At 41.2% G+C, this 26658-nt stretch overlaps 1 protein-coding gene and 1 pseudogene across 3 annotated transcripts in view; one reads left to right on the top strand and one right to left on the bottom strand.

Annotated features, from left to right (window-relative positions):
- The window catches only part of RFX3 (regulatory factor X3), a 286781-nt gene extending 278719 nt beyond the window's left edge, over positions 1–8062 (top strand). For all 3 annotated transcript variants that reach the window (XM_036076096.2, XM_078062235.1, XM_078062234.1), the window contains one exon: positions 892–8062. In XM_036076096.2, coding sequence (XP_035931989.1) covers positions 892–1130 — 239 coding nt within the window. In that variant the 3' untranslated portion in view covers positions 1131–8062. The remainder of the gene's footprint in view (positions 1–891) is intronic.
- A 16879-nt stretch (positions 8063–24941) lies between these two features.
- Positions 24942–26388, bottom strand: LOC144380134 (succinate dehydrogenase cytochrome b560 subunit, mitochondrial pseudogene; annotated as a pseudogene).
- Positions 26389–26658: the final 270 nt, after the last annotated feature.

Here is a 26658-nt window from a genome sequence, read left to right on the forward strand (position 1 = left end):
CCAGGCGCCCAACTCTTTAGATTTTTAAGGCAGAAATCTAGTGCCCACTGTTTAAAAATTATCGCTGATGGGGAGGTGTTCTCTACAGTCTTTTGAGGAGAACCTTGCATAGTGGTAAAGTTGTGTATGAGCATTTTCTCTCTCTACAGTACTTTTGAATTTTAACAGTACGTGCTGGAAAAAAATGAAGTGGGAGTCCATTATAATGATGTCTTGGTTAACATAAAATCTGTTAAAATGTGGAGGTGACAACGACTACTTAATACATTTAATTTCCAGAAGTGAATATCGGCTATTAACAGTGAATGTCAGTGTTGCCAGGAACGGAAATCCATCGCGCATTTTTAATCTGATAGTGCTGCCTCAGTGTATTTTTAAGGGCCTATTTGATATTGTCATCTACAACATTCAAGGGCATCGAAAACTCTATACACTAGCCCTTGCTTAAGCGTGTTGTTATTTTGTGAATCAACATAAGCCTCACCTATAGAAACATGGGCACAGGTGAAATTTATATCTAGTGTAGATTTCAAAGGAGACTGAGAATTTCCCTCCCTCCCTTACCATGTTTCAGCTCATCCCCAAAGCAGCATAGCCTACCCAAGTGACTACGTTAGGATGACTCAAATGATGCCAACTCCTTAATGCAAAAACTTCAGGGAGTCCCAAAGGTCTTCTTAAGAGAACTCTTAGAAGTGTCACTCACAGACTAGCCACGACTCAGTCACTGTTGCCGCGTTGGAAAGGATTGTGGGCGCGCGAGGAGCGCGCTGACACCAGTGCGATGCACGGGGCCGAGACTCGCCAGCCCTGTGCCCGGCCGAGCCGACGCGTCGCTCGCTGTCAGCCGCGGTGTCTTCCGGTAATACGGTCTTGGTGTCGTTTGTGCAGACGAAGGCAGCGAAGTGGAAAGCGAAATGGATGAAGAACTGGATGACTCTTCGGAACCGCAAGCCAAAAGAGAGAAGACGGAGCTGAACCCGGCGTTTCCGGTGGGCTGCATGGCGCCGGCGCTGGACAGCGGCGTGCAGCCCAGCCTGCTGAGCCCCCTGCACGGCGAGCACATCGTCACGAGCACTCAGACTATCCGGCAGTGCAGCGCCACCGGAAACACCTACACTGCGGTCTAAGGAACATTAAAGCGTATTTTCCCAGCTAACATTACCCCTGTTGATAGATTGGGCTTAAGTTGAAAATTGAATAAGCCTGAAGGTCGACTGTTGTCAAATTCTATCTGTGCTGAACATTACCTTTTTGGAGTTGTGAAATGGAATGGGTGTATGTATTTTGCCAGGTCTCTCTCTCTTTCTCTCTCTCTCTCTCTCTTTTTTTTTAACGTAAAAAAAAAAAATCATTTGCCTCTAAATAATAAGTTTTTTTTTTTTTCCTTTAGTTTCAGGTGTCAAGAAGGATTTTTACCACACTTAATGCCAATGTTTTTGGTTTCTTATAATTAAAAAGTAATTTACATTTTTTTTGTAGCTTAAAATATTTTATTGTTGATTGTTAGTCTTGGTGTATGATTTCATGTGTAAGTTTTTAATTAGATGCACTTCTGTGAAATATCAAAAGAAATGAATTTCTTTGATTTACACTGGAGGCATGCCCATTTGGCAGCAGATGCATCACATTTGCTTTTGAAAGGTGCTTTTCATTGGACAGAACCACAAGACAGGATTTTGATAACACTTTGGTACAGAGAGAGAATACAGAGCATTTTTATTACAGTGCTAGAGGGTTGGGAAGGTCATCTATTTTTCTCTGGAGAAAAATTGAGCTGTGCATTTATCAGTTCAGAGTAAATGACAGAACTGCAAGAGATTATGCTAATATGTACATAATTTGTGTACATAATTATTAAACCATATTAATGCAAGCTTCCGTTAAACATTGAATTTTAACCGTTATTTGCATACCAATTCCTCTGTTTAAAGACTACTGATTCTGTATTTGGGACCACTGCACAGATGCATTCTGCTGTTGAGTGGGGCTGTTATAGTTAGATACTGAAGCTGAAAAAAAAAATGACTTGACTTTGTTTTGTTTTGTTTTGTTTTTTTTTAAGTGTACATGCTACTTATGCTGAGCTGGACATACAGGAAACCATTCCATTTGGATGACTTTCTTTTATTCCAGGTCTTTTTCCTAATAGTAGTTCAATATGCTGCTATTATAGAAGAAAATTTATAGAATGCAAGGAATGTAGCAACCTGCATATCGTGATTTCCTTCAAAAATATTTCCTGGTTTCTAAAGTATGTGGATTTAAATTTTAAACAGAACCTGAAGGCAGTGTACCTGGCACACCACACTGTTGCTTATCCCCAATTCGGTAGGATTTGGATAGGTGGCTGGATGGACCAGTGCCATTGAAGAATGTACATCAGGGATCATCGTACCTCGGCTATTACATGGTGCCTTAAAACAGAACTGAAGCTACGGTTTAGTAAGGCTTATTTTGTTCATGTGAATTCCTCTTCAATCCATTTGACAAGGTGTGCCTGTCACGTTCAGATTCCCGAAGTGAGGACAGGTCACATGTTCTTCAAAGGAAATTTAGGGCAAGCAGAGCAAAACAAAAAGACAAAAAAAAAAAAAAATCAATTCCCCTCTCCGAGTGACCACGGATGGACTTTTTGTTCATAGAGCTGAACATTACTTGATTACAAATCAGATTGCTTAAGGGTGTGGAATAGCAGACTAGTTTTAATTACCAACTTGTCACATAAAATTGTATATGTTTTAGGCCATTTTTTATCTAGTTATCATTTAAGAAAGTTAACAAAATAAGCAGGTACTTACCGAAGTGCATCTTTTCAGTCTCAGTGTTTTGTTTTGTTTTGTTTTGTCTGTGTCTTGGTGTCTGTGTGTCCACAGCGCACACGAGTGCCCGTGGGCAGGGGTCAGCTGCAAAGTCAGGTGAGGTCCTAGACAGGATACACCCATCCCCATATGAATTTACACGAAAAGCCAAGGTTCTTTTAAGCACTCAAGTTATTAACAGCAACAAAAAAACAGGCACATCGATTCATTTAAGTAGTTTTTAAAAAGCTGATCAGCAAAAATAAATGAATACATAAACACATAAAGCCAAAAAAAAAAAAAACACAAAAAAAACAAAAGGGAAAGCACAAAATGATTTACAGATGATTAATGAGGCCTATATTAAACTCAAGATGTTTATCTTTACAGTTTCACTGGGGTGGGGGTGGGGGATTGGAAAGCAGAGGGTGAGCCAATCTGTAAAGTTAAAAATACCAAATGGCTCATTGGGTAGCGTGCTGTTGCTCAATTGCCTTAGGCCATTCACAAAGCTAAGATCAACAAAGTTTCTTAAGTAAACTTTAAAGGTTCTAGATGTTATTTTTTAAATGGATTCAAATTTCATATGACTCATCTCATGTATTTGGAAGTCTTCACTTGCATTCTCCCATCACCTCATCCAAATATCATTGAAATGACCATTCCCCTTTTTTCTCCCCCAAAAAGGCGACAAATTTGCACCATCATGCACACAAAAAGGCAAACAAACAAACAAACAAACAAAACACCTTCACTCGGAAGACTGCATATCTATTTCATTGTGCATTAGGGAACGTTTACAGGTAAAATTAAAATCACAAAATGACAAAGACACTCTTATTTCGACTCTCCTTTCTGAAAAGCTTTTTCGCTTTCCTCTCCATGTCCACCAGCCCCAGAACCCACTCTATCTGTATCGGACCAAATGTATTTGCTGGTTTCACCTCGTTTATGGAACGATTTTCAATGTATTTATTATCATTGTTTACTGTTGGATATATTTGTGTCATTAGAGGAATCTGATAATAATGGGCAAATTTAGGGTGATGAAAGGTAGGGATTAGGGACCCTCCAGGATTCAACATTTCTTCCAGTTGTTCATGGTTTGTTCTCCATCAGGACAGATTAGAAATGAATAAATATTACTGCATTTCAGCTTGACTCAGTAGAAACCTCCTGATCTCCTTTACGAACACAGGAGCGTTCATCTGTGACGAGGGCAGATAGTTCCAAACCAACAGACAAAAAGAGCATCTATAGTCTATAGTCTGTGCTATTTCTGGTGATCTGTAGTCTACAGTAAGACAAGAACACCTCTACAATCAGACACAGACATCTCAACCAATCTCGAATTTGAACTGTGAGATAGAATTCAAACCTCATAATTTGTACATTTGAGGCAATTGGAACAATCCCCTTTATTGCATTTATTTGATGTTTGGTTTTCATTTGTTTCATTCATTGAAACTGTGACTTTTCTAAGGAAGACAGACACTAATACTCTCAGAGTAGATTTATTGACAAGTGACAAGTATACATGGTAAGGACTTCTTAATATTTCTTGACATTGTAACCAAACCCACTAGTCATGAAAAGTATCTACATAGACCAAGTGCTACACTTTCAGCAAGGAAGATGTAAGGAAGGCATGTTGGCTATTTGTAAGTTTCAGAAAAGATACTTCCATAAAATAGGATTGAGTGTCGTGGGTATGGTTTGATCTTCACATACATACTTTTGAGAATCGTACCCAGAAGATTCGCATTCATAAAGCCAGTGAACAATGGGGTGAAATAGGGGAAACACCTCCTTGGAAACACAGGGCCCAGTTTTGAAATTTTTCTTTGGCTCTCAAATGGCTGGTCACTTTTTCAGGATTCTCATCCAAACCATGTTTGGACTGACTATTTAAGTCTTACTGCCTTTTCAGAAATCTGCTTTCCTTTTTGTGCTTTTTCTTGTACTGTATAGCACGGTTCATGCACCTCTCTTTAGATGGTGTCCTTTAAAAACAAAAGTAATTTTAGAAAATGGTTTTAACACTGCATACCTGAAATTAGTAGTGTGCAACATTGACTGCCTTCGATTTGTAGTAGATGAGTCAAAATGAACACGTCCTTGTGGCATATGCTGTCGAAGTCATTCAGGAATGACTCTGATTTCATTGCTGTCATCATGAACCTTTTTTACGTGAACGCACTTCCCTAGAAGTGCTGAACGTGATGCATTTTCAAATTAAAAAACAAATTATTCAGATGATATATTTGAAATGTCTAAAATGATGCTGTGCTTGAAACATTAGTGTAAAAGAAAAAAAAAATGTGTGTCACTGTGATGTTGGTCCTCCCTGTGTGGACACAAGTAGAAAGTCAAAAAAAAAAAAAAAAAAAAAACTCTGGCAAGTCACCTTTCCGTACAATTTGAGGCAGTGGTTATAGACAACAAATTGACCTTTGGTAGAATCTTCCCTCCCCCCCTTCCCCCCCCGTTCTTGGTGAGAAAACACCAACTATCAAAACATGGAAATCAGGACAAATCAGAACTTCTGATTTCGATGAATCACACCAGAACGATGGGGAGAGGGGCGGACATGCAGTGCTATGAAAATTGGGCTTGTCACTAGATCAGATCAACCTCCATGTATATGGTTAGAACAAATCAATGAATGGAATCCTAGTATTTCTGCAAGTTTGGTGATTTTTTTTAAAAACTGGAATAGAAGCATTAATTCAGTGCTTAGTTCTAGTATTAGAAAACCCCTTTGATGTAATGCCTTGTATTAACCCTTTGAGCATTGTAAGATATACAATGGGGGACAAAAGCCTTTCAGATCATTTATTTAGACTTAGACCGGTAAAATATACTCTATATCCAAATGTCTAATTATGCTGTTTTTTTAAAGGGGGGGGTAGGAAAAGAAAGTGTTTCCATGCTGAACACTTGCATTTTATATACAACTCTTAATTTTCTTCTTCAAGAGGGCTTGATATATTTATTCCCAAATATTCACTGCCATCTAAGTAAGTGTACTGTTTACAGAAAAAAATCAACTTTTCTAGCATCACATCATGACTCTAGAAAAGGAGGACAGATACATGGGCCTGTTGACCTATGTCATAACTGATCTCTGCACATTGAAAGTACCTAGATTGCCTTTAAAAGGTATGATAAAGAAAGGGTTACATTTCTTCTTCTTCTTTTTTTTTTTTTTTACCTTTCCCAAAACAAAACAAAAGATCTCGTTTATTTAGCTTTAGAAAAGTACAATTGTAAGTGAAGCCTTAGGAAGAAATGAGTTCGAGTGGATAAAGAAAAGCTGAACTCTTTGGGGGCAGGTAAGCTATTTGGAGTTAGATCGCTCATAAAATAATATTGTTTGGGAATTTCATACAGGGCATAATTTTACCCATGCTCCAAAACTTTAGAACACTTGGTCAAAAAAATTAGACGTAGATAGAATGGAGAGCAAAGCACTCGATTCTCAGCTCATCTGTCAGGAGATGCCATGACGACTGCTTCTGATATGGGTAAATGCCAGTCCGCTTACACAGTTGCCGAGTTGGTTCAAGGGACGCTCTGCGTGCCCTCGATCCCCCTTTTGTCCCCCGCGTGACGGAACGTGTGTCGTCTGCAGATGCGCTTGCGCAGCCCTCGCCGGGCGCCGCCGAAGAGTGTAACCTATTCCGATGTCTGATGAAGGGACATCCATAGCATAGTGCAAGTTTGCCGTAAAAACATTGCTTTTTAGACAGTGTAGGAAGTCAAACCATGCAAATTACTCATGTGTTAACATGCAATACTCAAAGGGTTTTAATTTGACTCTCTTCTTTTGAATTCTTCATGATGATTTTACTGTAAATGCTTCTCAGTTTGCATGCTCTGATCATTGCTGCTAGTGATTTTATGTGCCAGTAGACCTGAGTTTAGTTTACCAATTTTACTTAAATAGTAAAAGCCACTTACAAAGTGACTGCCTAGGATTTTTTTTCTTTTGTTTGAAGTAATTGGTAATACGTCTTATTTTCAAAAAAATGTGTTTCGTCTCTTCTTTTATTTGGTTCCGGTATTTGATTCTTTATTTTTCCCCCCTCTTTCCTTTCTTTTTTAAATAAATTATGATGTTGGGATTGGAAGCCCTGAGTAATGAAATCTTTTGGTAAGAATTGTTACGTAGCTCGATAATGAGGACAACAAATCTCTGTTAGAAGAATTCTGATTCTGGGGGAGGAAGGAAAAAATTAAAACTCCCATTGACTGTTAATAACCGAGTAAATTTTTCCTTCAATGAATTAATAGTTTTGAACGAACGATTGTCTTGTTTTAACCTGCTAACCACAATTTTAAATGACCCAATAAAGGAGGTATTGAATTTTATTCGTTTAAAAAGCATCTTTTGTACCAAAGCAAATTTTTTTCGCTACTCATCTCCATCATCAATTGGGACCTATGGTGGTGACCAATGCGTTGGTTACAGAAACTTTAAGTGAGTGCCTTGAGAAAACTTGGAAATTTGTGCCTGGGGTGGTAAACTTTTAATTAGGTTAATTGTAGTGCTTACCAATCAGTAATTCCGCTATCACTCAGGGCTTTCGTACCTTCTAGGTAAAACTTCTTTCATTGTGTTTTTTTAAAATACTGTATTTTTTTTTAAGTGCCATCATTTAAATTTCACTTAGTAAGTGGCAGATTACATTATTCAGTCCCACAAGCACAGAAACATAGTAACACTAGGAGATATTTGAACATTTATTTTACAATCGACTGAATATATTATGTAAATGAGGTAAGCAACTTTTGTAGAGATTGTATGTGTGAGATAATGTAATGTTCTTTTCCAGTTTTTGGACTACAGTTGAATAAACTTTTTAATTATTTAAAAACATCTTTACCGAATAACATGTGATGGTTTTTTGTATAATGTATTTGATTTTGTAAATACGTATTTCCTGATGTGATTTTTGTGAGAAATGCTAAATCTTTTAGTATATCATGTCCTCTCAAAATTGGCAGGAGCTAAATAATAGTTTGTGGGCGATTTGTATTGTGTACTGTACAATAACTGGGGAACTTTTATAATTATAAAAATATATATTAACTTTTAGTGTGTTGTTTAAACAAATGACTGGAACATACTAAAGATATTAGTAGGATTTTTCTGAATATTTCAGACTTGAACTCAGGCTAGCTTTCTTGTGTTTTTCAAAACAAAATGGTGTCTTGTCTTTTAAAATCAATAAATTTGTTTCCTTGTTACAAATACATTTGAAATGCCTTGATTTTTTACCCCCCCTCAAATCGTTGCCAGGAAGCTCAGAATGCACTGCCTGCCTCATCTAGAGGGTAGTCTCTGTGTCATTGACTAGCTTCGAAACAAAATTGTTTTCCGTTTTTGTGTCAAATGAAATTAGCAATATTTACACATGAACAGCACAAAAAGAGAAAACAGAATTATAAGCCCAGCAGGGTACAAATCTTACCCTCAAAGAAAATTAGTGATTGAATGCTGTTTAATTTCAGAAGCTGTCAACGGTTCCCGTTGTAAGTCCAGATTTTTGGATGTTTGTAATGTGTTTGTTTTATGTCACTTGACATTGATATTTGGCACCCAAGTTCCTTGCTTAGATTGAAATAGCTTATTAAAATTCATTTTAATACACTTAAGGAGATGCCCTGCCCCCATTTAATTCTTCTTCGAATTATATAGTTACATACAGAAAAATTTATCATTTTCAGTATGCATTACTGAGTTTTGACAAACACACACAGGCATGTAACCACCACCACAATCAAATTTAAAACATTTTTTTTACCTTGCAAACATTTTTTTAAATGATTGTGTGTGGGGGGGGCCTCCTCCTAGAATATGGAATAGCCAGTTTATTTTGATTTCTTTAAAAGATAGAAATGCAAGACAGAAAATATCCTTTTGGGAATCCCCAGCATGGTGCTTTCAAGTCATAGTACAAAGTTACTTCTGAAGCAAAAATATTGACATCTTAGCCCACAGAAACACCAAAATCATTCTAACTTATGTGGACATTTAATCCAGTAACACAGAAATGTACCAAAACAATGTTAGTTAATAAACAAATGAAAGAAAAGGCAGACAGAATTAGGGTCAATAGAAGAGGCAGTACTATGCTAGGAAGAAAACGAATCTAACCAATCTGAGCATTTTTATGCTGCATAAACACTTGTGAAATATTTGGAACTTCCGTACAAAAAAATGGAGTTCCCAGTTTCCAGCCTTATTTTTGTACTTGGTTTCTTTTAAAAATCTGAAGTCTTTCAAATATATCCTGTAATTAGTGCACTTTGGTTATACTGTTCTTCCCACCAAAGGTCCTTAATAGCATTTCCTTCTCTTTTGGAACTTGGACATTTCAAGACATGAACTCAGCCTGAGAAATATTACCGGTTTTCATTAACTGATTCAATTCAATCCACCACATACTTTCCTTCCATTATGGTCTAAAAGTAATGTGTGTAAAATCTGCCATTCATCATTTGGCTGAAGCACAGATTGTTTTTTGTGGAACACCATAATCAATGGTATGGCTGCCATATTGTTTAGGATACTGTATCTGAAATCAGGGGAAGGGAGCAGAAGGGCACTCCAGTCTGATTCTGTTCTGCTTCTCTCTGAAGCAACATCTGGACCGGGAGGAGGGGTCAGCTCGCTCTCACAGGGGCTGGATGTCAGAGTAGTTAGGCTGAGGGACCTTAGACATAGTAGCTTCCCAATGCTGATGAGACCCATTTTTCATCAGTTTGTTGTTGGCTCTAAGATTGGAAAGTATCCCATGTGTGCCCGGGAACATGGGAAGTTGGGCCCAAGTTGTCTGAACACAAAAATATTAGTATTAAAGTAAATAATAAGTGCACTATTATTGCAATTAAAAGGGAAAGATTGTCAAACAGCATTTTTGAAAGAGAACAGATCTCTATACTGGGTACAAGGAAAAGCGCTCCAAGAGGTTGAAAGCAAAAAAATAAAGAAAAAGTAGAAACATTATGAAATAATTAATGATAAATCTGGTTAAAAAAAATGTGAAAGGTCTGTACACTGAAAACTATAAAACATTGCATGGGGGAATTAAAGACTTACATGGAGAGACCCGCTGTGTTCATGGAGAAGACCCAATATTGCTGAGATATTAATTCTCCCCAATTTAATCTATGGAGTCACCATAATCCATCAGAATTCCAGCAAGCTTTAATAGACAATGACAAGCTGACTTCATAATTTATATGGGAATGCAAAGAATCTAGGTTAGCTAAAACAGCTTTGGAAAGAAGAACCAAGTTGGAGAGCTACCAACACCTAAATTCAAGGTTCTTATAAAGCTACACTACCCAAGATAGTGTGGTATTGGAATCAAGATAGATCAACTGGATTTGTCAAATAGATGAATGGAAAAGAATAAAGAGTACAGGAATGGACCCACACATTTATGGGCCACTGGTTTTTGACAAATGTGTAAAGGCAATTCGATGGAGAATCTTTCAAAAAGGCACCCGTAAGTTTAAAAAAAAGTTTTGATCACACCCTACACAAAAAAGAACTCAAAAGGATCATAAACCGAAAGATATAAAACCTAAAACTATAAAACTTTTTACTTTTTAAAGATTTATTTATTAGAGAGAGAGTGTGTGTGTGAGAGTTGGGGGGGGTACAGAGGGAGAGAAAAAGAGAAGGAGAGAAGTAGACTCCTCGCTGAGCACGATGCCCTCCACAGGGCTCGATCCCAGGACCCTGAATCCATGACCTGAGGTGAAATCAAGAGCGGGATGCTCAACCAACTGCACCAGCCAGACACCCAGAACTATAAAACTTTTAGAAGAAAATGTAGAGAAAATCTTTGAGATCTTGGCTAAGGCAGATCTATCTTAGCCATGACTCCAAGGATGATCCATAAAAAAAATCAAACTGATAAATTAGACTTCATAAAAAATAAACGTTCTGCTCTCCAAAAGATGCAGCTAAGAGAATGAAAAAATCAGTCCTACATTGGGGAGGAGGTTTTCCTCAGTTCTCTCATTTTTCTGCATGTGTTTTGAGCAAATGGATTAGATAGATTTAGCAAAAAGCCTTGGAAGATAGAAAAGCTCCCTCCGGGGCAGAGGGCATGTTTGTTTCCTGACAGTATGATAAAGATAGTTGTCTTCTCCCGGGCAAAGGTTGGGCAAGCTTGCTAGCAGCCCACTTTAAAAATGACTGGGGTTTCTCAGCTGTGACACAAACCCCCCTACCTGTGCAGGACCCACCTGGGTCTTTCCATATCCCTCCTGGGTCTTTGGGGGGGGGGTGGGGGGGTTTGTAAACATGAAGCTCCAAAGTCCTTTCTCTCTAACCGGGGAGCCTTGTGTGCCCTGCTGGTATCTTCCAAGGGGAAGCCTCCCCTGTTAGTTTGCCAGCAGGTTAAAATATCAGACCCTTCGCAGCTCTTGACACCATAGACTGGGGGAAAATATTTACAAATCATATATCTGACAGAGGACTTGTATGCAAAGCTATAAAGAGGTCTCCAAACTCAAGGTGTTGAAAGTGTATGCACAGAGCACTAACCACTTTTAACACTAAATACATATTTTTGATGAATATTTACTTAAAGTCTGTCTCCCTTTATAATTCCAAACCTCAGGATTTCAGGGACCTCTGTGTCTTTAATGAGATGCCTGCTCCCCAGGCTGCAGCTATGATGATAAGCAAATAGGCCTTTTTCACGGAGACTGAGATCCTGGGTCTGGCGCCTCTTGCTGTGCCCTGGGGGGTGGTAGCTGTTTAAAAACTTTCTCCGCTGGTTACAGTCCCGCGGGGGCCTCCTGAGCGGAAGTCCTGCTGGCCACCAGAGCCATGCCTTGTAGACGTGCCACAAAACTCAGGGTGACAGACAAGGGTACAGGCTCCTTTCTGGGTGAGACTGGCAAGCTGGAGCCCCGCCACAGATCCCTAAAAGTGAGCCAACCCAGAAGCACGCCTCCCCAGGCCAAAGCTCCTGGACAAGCAAATAGGCTTCCTTCCCCAGAAGACTGGGGTGTGTTTTAGTCCGCTGTCTGTGCAGTGCCCCGGGGGTGGTGGCCTGCCCAGAGCTGTCTCTCTGATTGTCACAGCCCCTCCGACCTAGGAGGGCAAGCCGTCCTGGCCTCCAGAGCCAGGCGATCAAGGGCATCCCCTGAGCAGCCGCGGCAGAAGCCGCCGCACAGGTGCAGCCCACGGTGCGGGCGGAAGCGGAAAGGCAGGTGGGGGTTAAAAACCAAGATGGCGCCCGCCAGCCCCGGCCCTGGACGTGCTGCGCACGCGCGGGTGTGAGATGAGGTGCTGCTCCTCGGGCCAACGCTCTACTACGAGCAAAGGAACCCTTTTCACTTCAGTCTGCACAGGACGGGCGGCTGTCGCTGACCCCGGGGTGGTAAGTCCCTGCGCGCGAGTCCTTCAGGAGCGGCTCTGTTTGGCTTCAGCCTGTGGCTCTCGGAGAGTGAGTCCCATCGGTTTCCAAATGTTTTAGCTCTTTTGGGGGCTCGGCTCTCAGGTGCGGGTCTCAAAGGTCCGGGTTGCAGATGTGGGGTGTGACCCTTTGGCTCCTCAGGGAGACGTGCTGGCTTTCGAATTCCCTTCTGGTGCTCGTTGCTGGGCCGGGGGTGAGGTTCGTGGCAGGACTGTGTCCCAGCCTCTCCTCCCTGCTTCCATGTGCTTTCCCTCCCGCTTACCCAAACTGTAGGAGTTGCTCGGCCAGCCTTCAGGGTTTTTTTGTTTTTTTTTGTTTTTTTTTCAGAGGAAGCTTCCATATGTAGCTATAGCTTCCCTGTGTCTGTGGGAGGAGGTGACTTCTGCATCTTCCTGGGCCGCCATCTTGACCTGACCCCAGGAGACCGCTCAGTGTGGATCACTGCAGACTTCCCACTAGCTCGGCCTTCATATGTAATTCAGCCGACAGATATTTGTTGCATGAATTAAGAGAACAGTTGTCTTGTGATTATGCCTAATGACTATACTATTTAAGGTCGATTGTTTCTGCTATTGCAAATAATTCTTAATGACTCATCTTGAACATTTTATCTGTGCATTCATCCTCTTTTTCCCATACACGTGTATTCTCTACACACACTTCTAGAAGTCAAATTTGGGGGCTAATACATTGTAAAATTTAGTCGAGTTGCTAAAGTCTACTGTGAAAGCTTAAATCAATTTACAATTCCTTCAGTAGCTCTGAATCAAATCATTAGAAGCCAATTAACTGAAAGAAAAAAAAAAAAGTTGTAAAAGGGATGCAGGCAGGGCGGGGTCCAAGGACCCAGAGGGGCTCCCACAGGGCCAGCCAGGTGGGTCCTTGGCTTCATGCAGGGTGGAAATCAACATGAGCCCGCAGGAGGTGAAAGCAGAGTTTATAGGAGATACATAGAGAGATAGAGATGGAGCCTCTGGGAGACTCGGAAAGGAAAAGAGAGTCTCGTCTTGGTGTAGGGCCTGAGGGTTTTTATTGAGGATTGTGGTATGGTGCACGTGGCCTCTCAGGCATCCAGGAACCAGTCAGAACGAGGACAGGGTCCAGGTGTCCATCATAAGTCACTTATCCCCCGAAGCCAGGGGTCTTGGTGTCACGAGGTCTAACACCTGTGGTCTGGAATATGCGTATAACTTTGGTCATTCTCAACTGGTCCTTCATTAAATGTTACCTTTTTGAGACAAATCATTAACTCCTTGTCCCTTATGAGGAGGATATATGCTATTTGCATTTCCTGAGGCCTGTGTAGGGTGGGGTGGGGGTGCAGGTCCTAGCAAGAATAGAAGCTGGGTACGAAGCCAAGGGGGAAAAAAAACAGCTTTTTCTCTCATGGGGTCCCTTTGATTTCCCTGTCTCAAAAGCAATTTATATTTGGAGGCACCTGGGTGGCTCAGTCGGTTAAGCCTCCGACTCTTGGTTAAGCTCAGGTCATGATCTCAGGGTCCTGGGATTGAGCCCTGAGTTGGGTTGTTCTAGCTCAGTGGGGAGTCCGCTGGAGATTCTCTCTCTTCCTCTCTCTCTCCCTCTGCCCCTCCCCACTGTGTGCACGTGTGCTTTTTCTCTCTCTCTCAAATAAATAAATCTTTTTTAAAAAAGCAACTTATATTTGATCTAGGACTTATATTTGATCATTTTACAGGCAGAGAAATCAATACTTCAAAAAATCCTCAATAATCTGGCAAATGATTACTCAGCAAAATATTATTTGATTATCTGGAACCCTTCCCTCAGCAATTGCCATGTTAAGTGTAGAAGCACTTTGGGCAAATAAGTATTTATATCCCAAATGATTACTCCGAAGTTAACCTTTGAATATGAATTGCAATACAACACTAAGAGGTTATGTTAGCATGTTATTACAACTCTGTCATTTTAATTGTAGCCCATTAAACATACCTACATACTCTCAGAACAGTTCATTATGTCTATTAAGTGAGGGAACTGTTCTTTAAAGTATAAAAAAATTTTTTTAATCCTTCTGATATAAAATATGACTCATAATCTCACCAAATTGCAAACAACCCATTTCCTTCGAATGTAGAAGGAATAAGGAAATTATGGGCTATTTAACGGAATACCAGACATTAGTAAATTAAAGCAAGTACAAGCAACAACATGGTAAATCTCACAAACATTACATGGATAAAAGATGCCAAATATGGAGGAAAATATGTTACATTATTCCATTTAAGTTCAAAAACAGGAAGAAGCATACTATAGTATATTATTTACCTTTGGAGAGGAGAAAACATTTGCAATTGAGAAAGAACTCAAGGCTTTTGGGTGCTAGCAACATTCTATTTCTTGATCTGTGTAGTGATTTTATCTCCACTTTTGCTTTGAGAGAATTTACTTAGCTGATTAAAACAAACAAATATGTTAAAACTAGACTGAGTCCAGATTCACCTGTCTAGCAGACATTTCCTAGCTTAAAATCCCAGACCGACCCAATGGTTTTCTAAAGCCCGGGAAGAATTTAGCTTACGCATTCGTATTGAAAGGCACCCCAAATACAGCTTTACTTTCAGCACACTATTTAATGATGTCTTGAACCAGAAGCAGCCATGAAATGTTCATGCTTCAGTAATCACAAATGAATACTGCCAACCTGATTTCTTACATCTTATTACTAAAGGATATATTTGTTGAAGTTGATTGGAGTTAACAAATAAATACTAAGAATATTTAAAAAAAAAAATCTCTGAGTGCCTGGGGCGCCTGGGTGGCTCAGTCAGTTAAGCATCCGACTCTTGGTTTAGACTCAGGTCATGATTTTGGGGTCGTGAGATGGGGTCCCTGCAGCGGGCTCTGTGCTCAGCAGGGAGTCTGCCTGAAGATTTTTGCTCTCTGCTCCTCCCCCCACTCTCCCTTTCTCAAAAAAAATAAATAAATCTTAAAAAAAAAAAATCTCTGAGTGCCTGGTAAGTTAAGAGTAAAGGATACAATCTATAACAACATTTTGGAAACTCTCCCAAATTTACAAGCTGTCCCTACTCTGCAGAAATGTTTCTCAATGGTCTGGAGTGCCCAGTGGTTTTCTGCTTTGCCCGAATGGCTATTCAGACAATTAGCTTCAGTGGGCTGTATGCATTAGAGGAGTAGCTCTGTGATCTTTAGAATACAGAGCCCTCAGTGTGACACTTGGCAGCAAACCAAGACCACAGAATATGTCTAGGGGAAACCCTAAGAAACAGCAGATATTATGGGCAGGAAATCACACTGTTTGCATTTCAGAAATAGGATGGTTTACTTGCTTGATAGGTGCGCTATCACTGCAATATGGCCAATCCCAGACAGACATAGGATGCCATATGGCCATCCTGAATGATTGGCAGAATCCAAAATGCCACACAGCTTAGGACCAGTGAAACAGCAACAGTCACACTCCTGCATAGAAATGTTTTGCTGGGGCACCTGGGTGGCTCAGTCAGTTAAGCGTCTGCCTTCGTCATGATTCCAGGAGCCTGGGATTGAGCCTTGCGTGGCATTGGGCTTCCTGCTCAGCAGGGAGTCTGCTTCTCCCTCTCCCCCTCTCCCTGCTCGTGTTCCCTCTCTCTCTCAAATAAATAAATAAAATCTTAAAAAAAAAAAAAAGTTTTGCTAAGCAGTGTCATACAAATGAAGAGAGCCAGAGAGGGACATTCCCAGGACTTGTCCTCCCCACTCCTCTAGATAGCCCTGTCTTTGCTGGTTCTCAATTATGTAGCTGGTAGGGATGTCCATACTCACTGTCTGCGCACCCCTTTGATCCCACCACTTGACTTCCAGCTTTTATTGAACTCTGTAGAGTTCATTTCTATATGTTTTTAGAGGCACAATTTCTTTTTTTTTTAAAGATTTTATTTATTTATTTTATTTTATTTATTTGAGAGAGAAAGAGTGAGACAGAGAGAGAGCATGAGGGAGAAGCAGACTCCCTGCTCAGCAGGGAGCCTGATGCAGGACCCGATCCTGGGACTCTAGGATCATGACCTGAGCCAAAGGCAGTCGCTTAACCAACTGAGCCACCCAGGCGCCCCTAGAGGCTCAATTTCTTGATAATACTCTATAGATACATCCGTCCTGACATCTGGTTTTACAGGGTGGCTTCTGGGAGAGACTATATCTGCATGCCATGGTCTGCTGGGGGAGCCTAGAATATTCTAAAACACCACTGTAAACCATCTGCTTTTCCATGGAGTAACAGAGGTCATTGGGGTCTGGTCCAAGGAGGATTCATTAGGAGTTAGGGAGACAGGACCCTTTTTCATAAAATAATAAAGTAAGATCAAACAGAAGTCTATAAAGAAAAAACAGTTCCTCCTCCCAATCCATTTCTTCTTTACAAAGGTAACAGCTATTAAGTTTACTGCTGACTGCAGAGCCGGAGCTGGCAATAGAGATTTTTAAAAATACTTTTGTATCAGAGTGGAGTTTATGGACTGTGAAATGTGTGCCCCCTACACTGAAATTCCTGGGTCAGAGAGGTGGCCCGATGCTCCTGTAACTGGCACATCCTCTCTCTCACATTCAGCACACTTCAAAGTTTCCATTCTTTCTACATTTGGATGTCAGATTTATTAGGAGACATTATTTTGTCTGCGGCATCAAGACCAGTGCATGCCAGGGACCCCGGTCCTCTGGGGTTCTCGCGCAGGACGGAAGGACCAGCAGAAGGTGCCGGCGGGGAAGTGGCTATCACGGTCCTGCCACCGCGGTGCCCTGGTGCCCTGGTTTCTCTCTCTGCTCGCTGGCAGCAGCTGCTTAGTCACGGGTTTATGAGAAGGCTGTTCTTTCAATTTGACTTTCTAATTCTTTTCTTTCAAGCTACGAATCAATTTGAATACAAAGGTTCAAGAAAACCAACATCTGTTTTAAAACCCCACAACACACAAGCAAAGATAAAAGTAGGAAATGTGTGTAACGCATGACTCATGGTTCCTTAGCCTCGGTGTTACACACCGGACTGACCCACGCAAGCACATCTCTGGGCAATTAAAGTACTGAACCCGCTACAGCTTTCAGAGGAGTGAGAGTAATGTGTCTGGATGGGAAATTTAGTCCCGAAGGGAGATGGCGGCTCCTTCACTCCGGGTGATGAAGCTAAGAGCACGGGGCTAAGGTTGTACGCTTGGTAATTGAATTGAATCAACCAACCTCCAATACTCCTTCAGAAGTTGGATGTTTCTTCTCTGAAAGGAGCAAACATCATGGAATTTGGGTGTTCTTTGTAACTGGTAGTGGATCCTTGTGAGAATGGAATGCAGTTGGGGCTGGACAGACACAGAATCCCACATCGACAATCCAGACAAAGAATACTCAGGGCTTGGTTGGCCATGATAGAATGGTGGAAGGTATTTTGTGAAGATGTCAGCTGCTTGCTTCTTGGTCAGTCATGTAAAGGACTTATATGTTGACTCAAATAAGGATTCTCCAGAACTCTATAGGATAGTTTCCATTATTAGTCCCTGGTTTATGGAGATAATAAATATTTGTCAAGTGCAATTTTAAACACCTGTTGTGGATAACTGCCGACCGCCTGGTGTCGCATGGTGGCACAAACCTCATAATGTCGGCATTCTGTAAACAGCTATTAAAGGTCAGTCCTCAGCACCATATGCTTCTTTGAAATAGTCAGCGCTGGTTTATCTGTGCCAGGGAAGGGGAGTGTTGTGGGAAAGCAAACATTCCTCACTGGTGCTGGGAGGCTCAGTGGCGCCGTTCAGAATATAGTTACGGAAGAGCTGAAGGGTGTGAGTTTTCCAGTTTCCTTGTCTTCCATTCTAGCCCTGCCATCTGCTAACTATGTGACCATGAAAATCACTTTCCTGAAATTTAGTTTCATCATCTGTAAAATCAAGCTAAGAATAGGACCCACAACATAGGGACGTGGTGTGAAGATTAAATGAGATAACACGTGAGTTTAGCCAGGGGCCCAATGAGCCATGTGGGCGGCGGGGGTGCGCTGTGGGAGGGTCTGCAGCCCCCACCCACAGTCCCCTGGGCAGCTCGGGGGAAGGGCTAGGTCCGTCCTTGCTATAGGTGTGCCGGAGGGGGATGATTTTTTCTGGGATTCTGGTCTTTCCTTTTTAACTGCTAGTAAAGCTAAAAATTAACTCTTTTGGAGTGCTTACGAGGTGCAGAAACAAGAACTTATATATTAACTTAGGTCTTTCTTCTCGGTCTGTATTTCTCAGATATGTTTTCTTTTAATAATGCTGCTCTGCATTCCCTCCATCCTATTTTTTTGTTTGTTTCTTGAATGTTTGGTGGGATCAACCAGTGAAGCCACTTGGACCTAGAGTTTCCTTTTGGGGAAGATTTTAAATGACTGGTTCCATTTGTTTGATGGTTATGCTCTGACTCAGGTTTTTGGTTCTTTCATAAGTCAGTTTTAGTAAGTTATATATATTTTTTTTTTCAGGAAATTTTCCATTTTCTGTTAAAGTCTTTCACTCTATTGGCATAAAGAGTTTCAGGGACATTTCGGTATGTGTTTGTAATCATTCCTTTCTAAACCTTGTGTAGTTTACTGTCATTTCATTTTTAACCCATGGACAACTTGGAAGTCTGGGCCTTACTTTCCAAACAAATGAGTGTTTTCTAGTTGTCATGGTGTAATTGATTTGTCACTTAATTATGTTGCTGTCAGTGAATACTTCTGTATGATTTCAATCCTTTGAGATTTGTGTAGGTTTACCTTATGATCTAGTATACAGTCAGTCTCCCTAAATATTTAGTGCATGCCATAAAAGAATGTGTGTTATTGTCAACCAGAGAAATACAATTATCATATGATCTCACTGATATGAAGAATTTGAGAAACAAGACAGAGGATCATAGGAGAAGGGAGGGAAAAATGAAACAAGACTAAACCAGAGAGGGAGACAAACCATAAGAGACTCTTAATCTCAGGAAACAAACTGAGGGTTCCTGGAGTGGATGGGGGTGGGAGGGATGGGGTGACTGGGTGATGGACATTGGGGAGGGTATGTGCTATGGTGAGCACTGTGAATTGTGTAAGAATGATGAATCACAGACCTGTACCCCTGAAACAAATAATACATTATATGTTATTAAAAAAAAAAAAAAAGAATGTGTGTTATTCAGTATTGTGCACAGATTTTGCTCAAATTTGTAATTATGTTCATATTTTCAATATTCATACTGGTATATTTTGTCTGCTTGTTCTATAATTTATGTAAGTCAGTTTTAATCTCTCACACTGATTGTGGGTCTGTCTTTCCTTATAGTTATTCTATGATTGATTAATTAATTAATTTGAAGGCCATGTCATTCTGAGTACAAGTTTAAAATTATTTTCTCCTCTTTGGGACCATTGTGAAGTAACTGAGTGTCTCTCATGTGCTGTTTTGCCTGGAAGTCTTTCTTGTCTGATATTAATACAGATACACCAGTGCTCTTTTGGTTTATCCTTTTCTCATAATTTTACTTTCTACTTTTACATATTTTAATGACTTACATGTTTTTCTTGTAAATGGATTAAAGTTGGAGTTTTCAGATAAAGCGTTGCTGCTAGCTGGAGCATTTAGCCTATTTACAGTTGACACAACTGTTGACATAATTAGGTTTCATCCACCAACTTTTTTTTAAAAGATTTATTTTAGAGAGAGCGAGCGAGCAGGGGAAGGGGCAGAGGGAGAGGGAGAGAGAGAATCTCAAGCAGATTCTACGCTGAGGAGGGAGCCTGATGCTGCAGAGCTCAATCTCATGACCCTGAAATCATGACCTGAGCCAAAATCAGCAGTCGGCCACTTAACTGACTGAGCCACCTAGGTGCCTCAGTCTCATCTATCATCTTATTTAACCCTTTATTTGTCTTGCCCATCCTGTGTTTTCTGTCTGTCCCTTCTATTTACTAGGTAATTTCTTTCATCCCATTTTCCTTTCTGCTGGTTAAGAAGTCATATACTCTTTTACTGGTGAACTTGAAAGAAATAATATATATTATAGTATATGATATTATATATAATATATTATTAAAAATTATATACATATAATCAAGATAAAAAAGTATCAATACTTTTACTTTCTTCCTAGAAAATACATAGGTCTTAGAACAATATAACTCCATTTATTACCTTCAAAATTATATGTTAAAGTGATATATTAGTGTGTTTTAATTTTGCTTATAAAAATGTGATTCATAATTATATTGCTTAGGCAGTGTTGGTTTAAATTTATTTGTATATTTACTTTCTGTTTTTTACAAAGTTTTGGTTCACCTCTCTCAGTGATCCCAAAATCATTCTCAATCTGTAAGACATAGTCAACTGCGGTGAAAACCTTGGGTCCATGCAGCTCTGCATATATTTATTATCAAACACCCAGGTCAGGGGTAGAGAATCATCAAGCTGATTCCTGGACTATATGTGTCAGGGGAGGAACAAAAACTCATATCCGACAGGTAGTTTCCTTAGATGTAGAATTTGCATCATAGTACATCCTGAATTTACAGGGTTAGTGTGGTGGAATAAAGAAGACAATGTATGCCAGTGTGCCTTGTGAAGTGGCACACAAATGTGAAGTCATCTCCCTCAGTTGGCCACGTACACATTATGTGATCCTGGGCAGGATCTGGCCTTCCTGTCTTCCTCACTTGTAGGGAGGGCTTTGAACTGCTGGACCTTTAAGACCCCCGTTTTTGAAGGGTCTCTAATTCTGTGACTTCTGATTCATTCTATGTTTCTCCACGTACAAGCCTTTGGAGTGAGAATGGTATCTTTGGTTAGAACTTCCTCCAACTACATCCCCCTGTTATCACAATCTTTTTTTTTAACCTCTTTTAATTTTTTTTAAGATTTTATTTATTTATTTGACAGAGACACAACGAGAGAGGGAACACAAGCAGGGGGAGTGGGAGAGGGAGAAGCAGGCTTCCCGCTGAGCGGGGAGCCGGATGTGAGGCTGGATCCCAGGACCCTGGGATCATGACCTGAGCCGAAGGCAGGCGCTTAACGACTGAGCCACCCAGGCGCCCCCTTTTTTTAACCTCTTTATTAGGTACAGCTTTGCCTACTTTCTCCTCTAAGTGTTTGGCACATCGCCTTTTCACCGTCTTCACTCCTACCATGTGAAGGGCTGACCAGCCCATGGCTGAGTGAGCAACATTGATTTCGAGAACCCAATGGAAACATTTAGGAGCTGTCACCACTGAGATGGGATGCATGGCCACAGGCCAACTGCTGGATTGACTGTGCTAAGATTCTGGGTCTCAGCAGCCAGCAGCCCTCCCTCTCAGGGAAGGGCATGTGCAGCTGAGTGCTGGGTGGAACCAGGGCAGACCCCAGGCTGGTGCTCCCCCAACTGCTAAGGCCAACTTGGAAAACAGTCCTGCACAGGTGCTTTGAACCAGCTGACAGAGGAAGCAAAACCAAAGGGAGGCAGGTGATCAAGTAGTTTGCTTGATTGTTTGCATAACAGTCAGTTCATTTCCATATCCATACGTTCACTCATTCACTCCATGACCGTTAAATATAAAGAGACTTCCAAGGATGTTCTTTGAATTCGTGGAATCCGTGGGTTTGTCTTACCCAAGCACATATTCCTTTTCCTCCCATGTCCTTGGATTATTTAGCAAGTAGAAAATTAGACAGCTAACTTTCGTTAGCTTAATTCACCATAATTTAGCTACCAGAAATGATGGAGATGGAACCAAGATGTACAGACTCATACCTAGCGTGGAAACAGGAAGCGTATGGAATTAGAAATAGGAGTCCCCCATAAATAAGAGGTCACATTAAATTATAAGGAAACTGAAACAATTTCACAGAACTTTTATTTGCCCATGTTCCATATATAATAACTTGTTCGGAAAATGTATGAATACCTTGTGAGCTCTAGAGGTTGGCTAGCTAGATTTGTTTAGACTAAATGGCCTAATTACCAAAGACTAGCTTACTTTTAAGTTGTTATGGTTCTTTGTTTTTCTCACCTTAAGTTATACTAAGGTTTAAACTCGTTCTCAAAGGCGTATCATGTTGTCTTTAACTCCTATAAAAGAAATCCTGACTTTATGTTTTGTGGTGATGTCTCCCTCAAATGTGGCCAAAACAGTCTTTTTCTCTCTCAGTTTTACTGACTTGAAAGGAGTACTTACAGCAAATTTTAAATGTATCTCTTTTCACTCCTGTGGTCCCTCTGTCCTTCGTAAGCGATGCCACCAAAGTTATGTGTTGCAGTCGCTCTGATAACCCCTCCCAAGGTAAATGCAGTTGTTGCCCAGATTTGGGTTCCAATTTGTTTTTATGCACACACATTTGATGTTATGGCTGTTTCCTACAGCTACTGTTTGTTTTAGATTTACCCACAGATTAGCCATATCTTGTATCTCAGACTTTCTATCTGGAGTGTTTTCCTCTGCCTGAAGTAAATCCTTTTGAATTTCTGTTAGTGGATAAATTTAATGTTTTGAAACACTTTTAAATGGCAACTCACACAAACTAATGTATCTTCACTGTGGATACTTGGAAAATACAGGACACTCCAAAGAGAAAGCAAAACATCACCCATAATGCTGTTACTGGGAGAGAACCATTAAAAAAAAATTTAAGTATATTTTGGGGCACCTGGGCGGCACAGTCAGGTAAGCGTCTGACTTTTGGTTTTGGTTTAGGTTGTGATCTCAGGGTCTAGATTGAGCCCCGCGTCGGGCTCCACACTCAGCGCAGAATCTGCTTAAGACTCTCTCTCTCCCTCTCCCTCTGCCCCTCCCCCCTGCTTGCTCTCTCTCTAAAATAAATAAATCTTAAAATAAATTAAGTGTATTTCTACATTCTGTACATACACAAAGAGTTGTGCACATTAGTATATTTTGGCTATTGTATTACTATTATGTGTCTGTTATCGTTATGCAAATGGAAAAATATTTTAAAGGCTGTGTAGGGGAGGACAAAATTTTCCTCTACCCTCTTAGGGTTTCTGGCTGGGTCTGAAAATTAAACTGATAAAGACAGATCATAGGGGAAAAGTACACAAATTTTATTGAATTTTTACATGTACTTGGAGCCTTCACAAAAGAATGAAAACCCACAGAAGTGACCAGAGCTGGAAGCTTTTATATCCTTTAGACAAAGAAATCATACATTTGTGAAGAATTGACAAGACAAAGGATTTTGGGCTAGGAGTAGTAAACAATGTAGCCATACCTAGGAAGATAAAGGTTAGTTTAACAAGGTTTGTTTGTATGGATTTCTTGGCCCCAAATTCACCATCTTTGGTAGTAAGAATTTCTTCCCACCTCCTGGTACTGGTAGGGTACCTTTCATTTGGGAGGTTTAGGACCTGTTTCCGGGAAGAAGGGTGATTGTGGTGGGGTGGGGGAGATATCCAGAGTGACCTTCCTGCTTCTGCTGTTCTTTTTTTTTTTCTAATTCTTTCAGTTTAAGATATCTTGTATGCCAATGTGCTATATTTTGGGGTAGTGCGTCCTGAACCCTCATCAGCTGTTGTGCTCTTTTTCAAAGACAAAATAAGCATTTCAATTCAGTTTCAGAAAAAGACATCTCATGAATTTGGATTACAAAATATGACATTAAGAGGCTTATTTTTTCTGGAAATTCAAGGAAAAGGAATAACCCTTACTATGTTCAGTGGTAATTTTCTAGATCTTCCTCTTGCATCAAAGGCTACATACCTTCTTCACAAAGCACCTGCTCTAAGTGTCGACTTCGCCCCACCCCTTCTTCTCCCTTTAGGTGGGACAAGTTAATCTCCCTCTACCCCCACCTCTTTGTGTCAGTGCCAAAGACCGTGGGCTCTGAAGTGAACAGAATTGCCCTTTAAGCCAGCAGCCCATAGGCAGTGGCACTCAAGGCCCCACCCCCAGGCCCCACCCCCAGCCCCCAGGGCAGACCACATAGCTGGGATTATTTCCACTGTCTCAGGAAGAAGGAGCCAAACACGCATCCTTAGCACAAGTCAAAGCCTGATACGGAGAGAGAATAAGGACTCCGAGGCCCAGAGTAGGCTGCAAGCTGGAGGCAGATTTTGGGGAGGTTTTGCAACTACTCCATTGTAAGGGAGAAAAATAACTTTTTCCTCTGCCCTTCCAAATCCTTAGCTGGGACCCCATTGACAAGAGAAAAGCATACAAATTTATTTATATGTTTTAAGTGACACAGGAGCCTTCGCAAAGAAATGAAGAACCAAAGAAATGTTAAACGTAAGTGTTTCTATGCTAGGTTTGATGAGAAGTACGAAGTCGTGGAAAAATATGACAAGACAAAGAGTTTCAGGTAAGTGTAGTTAGCTGGGGGACAGTTGGCAAGGCCCGTTTGTCCAGATCCCTCTCTGTGTCCTTTCCTCTTTGGAGGGAAGAATACTCCTTTCTTCCAGGAGTAGGGAGGAAGGCACCTCTCCCAAGAGGGTTTCACAGCCTGCTGCGGGAGGAGGTCAGAAAGTCCTTTCTGTACCTGCTGTTTCTCACATTCCTTCAGCTGAAAATATTCAGTATGTCAAAGTGCCTTTTTTGGGGGTAGCATGTCCTGAACCCCATCACCATCTTTAGAAACAAGAGGAAACAAGGGTCTGCACAAATCAGGAGAAGTTTGCCCTGGGTGGCGAGGAGAGTGACAAGCAGGAGACAGGTCAATGTCATGATCTGTAGGGAGAAGATGTTAGAAACTTCAGCTCTTTACATAGCTGCCAGTCCTGCAGAGCAAAACGCAGTAATCAAGACAGCCATTGCAGACTGGTATAGCTGGGGTATCTTAGGTCTTCGTCTGAGTCCCTCTTCGAGTGTCCGATCTCACTGCAGGTGTGATACATGAGAGGAAAAATGGGTGCAAACTGAGCTCTGTGGATCAGTGCTGCCCCAGATGCAGGGATTTCACGAGTTCCAAATGAGCTTCATAATTCCTGGGAGCAACAGGGCTGACAAGCCAAGGAGAGACCCCTGTGAACAAGACCCTTCTGGTGCCGCTGTGACAGGTGGGCATCACCCTGGGAAGAGACCGGCTGTATATAGTGATATGGGGAGACTTTAAAGGGCTGTTTGAGCCTGTGTTCTGACTCCAGAACCACCCCGTCTCTTTTTTTGGCTGTGGTTCCCGAAGGAACAGCATTTCGGATACAGAGCCATGGACTAAGGCAGAGTGACAGCCAGTGTGTCCCAACAAGAGTGTGGCCGTCTTGGGCTCTGGCCTGGACAGAAGTTGCAAAGGCTGTTTTTCACCTGTCTCTTTCATTTTAGCAATATAACTTGACTATCTCCTGGCCCTTAACATTCTGCAAAATTCCTTTTAAAAATAATTTAAAAATTGAACATTGGTATGAGGGCTCTCATAGTAAACATTTTTTAATATCCTGGGTAGTGAGGGTGTCGACCTTTGTTTTATTTTAGTATTATTTATACTTTATTCCTGTATAGTAAACATGCGTATGTGTATTCTTAGTGTTTTTTAAACTGTAAGGGCTAACCTTGTGGGCATTAAGATTTGTCGCGGAAGCTGTTCCCCTGACACCGTGTGGTTCACTGTCACACACCTTCCGCCTCTGCTCAGATGTCATTAGAGAAGCCATCTCTGGTCACCTGCCCAGCACGTGGCATTCCCCAACTCCCTCACCCTGTTTTATTGATCCCACAGCACTTCCTACACCCTACATCCATATTCTGTATGTGCTCGTTCGTTTGTTTATTGACTGCTTCCTCCCCTGTAAGCATCAATGGGGCAAGGAATTTGGGCTTTTTAAAATGACCGTATGTCAACACAGAGCAGTGTGTGGCACGTCGTAGGCCATCAGTAAATATCTAGTAAATGAATGAGCGGGTGAATGATCGGCATCGTTATGAAACCTAACTAGTCCTAGAGTTAGTAACAATTCACATTTTTACCTCTCGTGAGTCACTTAGGATGCTGCGACGTGCTCATGGTGAACCGTCTCGGGTGTACGGGGGGCGGGGGCGGGACGTGTGGCTCCGTTGGCTGCCCCCGCTGGTGGGGGTAGTAAAAGCGTTTCTAACATGTTCACCTCAACACAATGTAAAGATTGTGTCTCTTCAGCACCAGCGATTGTGGCAGCCTTGCAGAGTTAAAACGAAGCCTGGATGTGCTTTGGTCTAACTCCCTTGTTTCCGTCATTGTAGGAACTGAGGGCCAGGTAGAATCAACACTTACCAAGAAGACGAAGGAAATCCATGAACAAATTGGGGCCATGCTAAGTGCTAAACTCCATTTGAGAGATGAGGAAACTAAAGCTTATTTAGTGCTGCTAATTTCTGTCATGTCAACAGACATCGATAATTATTGTGCAGCACCCCAGGGGCCTGCTCAGCACCGGAGGCAAGTCAACAGCCCCAGGCCTTGGCTCAGCACGCAGAGTACCGCATCTGTCTGCCGGAGAATTCTGGC

The sequence above is a fragment of the Halichoerus grypus genome, chromosome 14 (assembly GCF_964656455.1).
Source record: "Halichoerus grypus chromosome 14, mHalGry1.hap1.1, whole genome shotgun sequence".
NCBI classification, from domain to species: Eukaryota; Metazoa; Chordata; class Mammalia; order Carnivora; family Phocidae; genus Halichoerus; species Halichoerus grypus.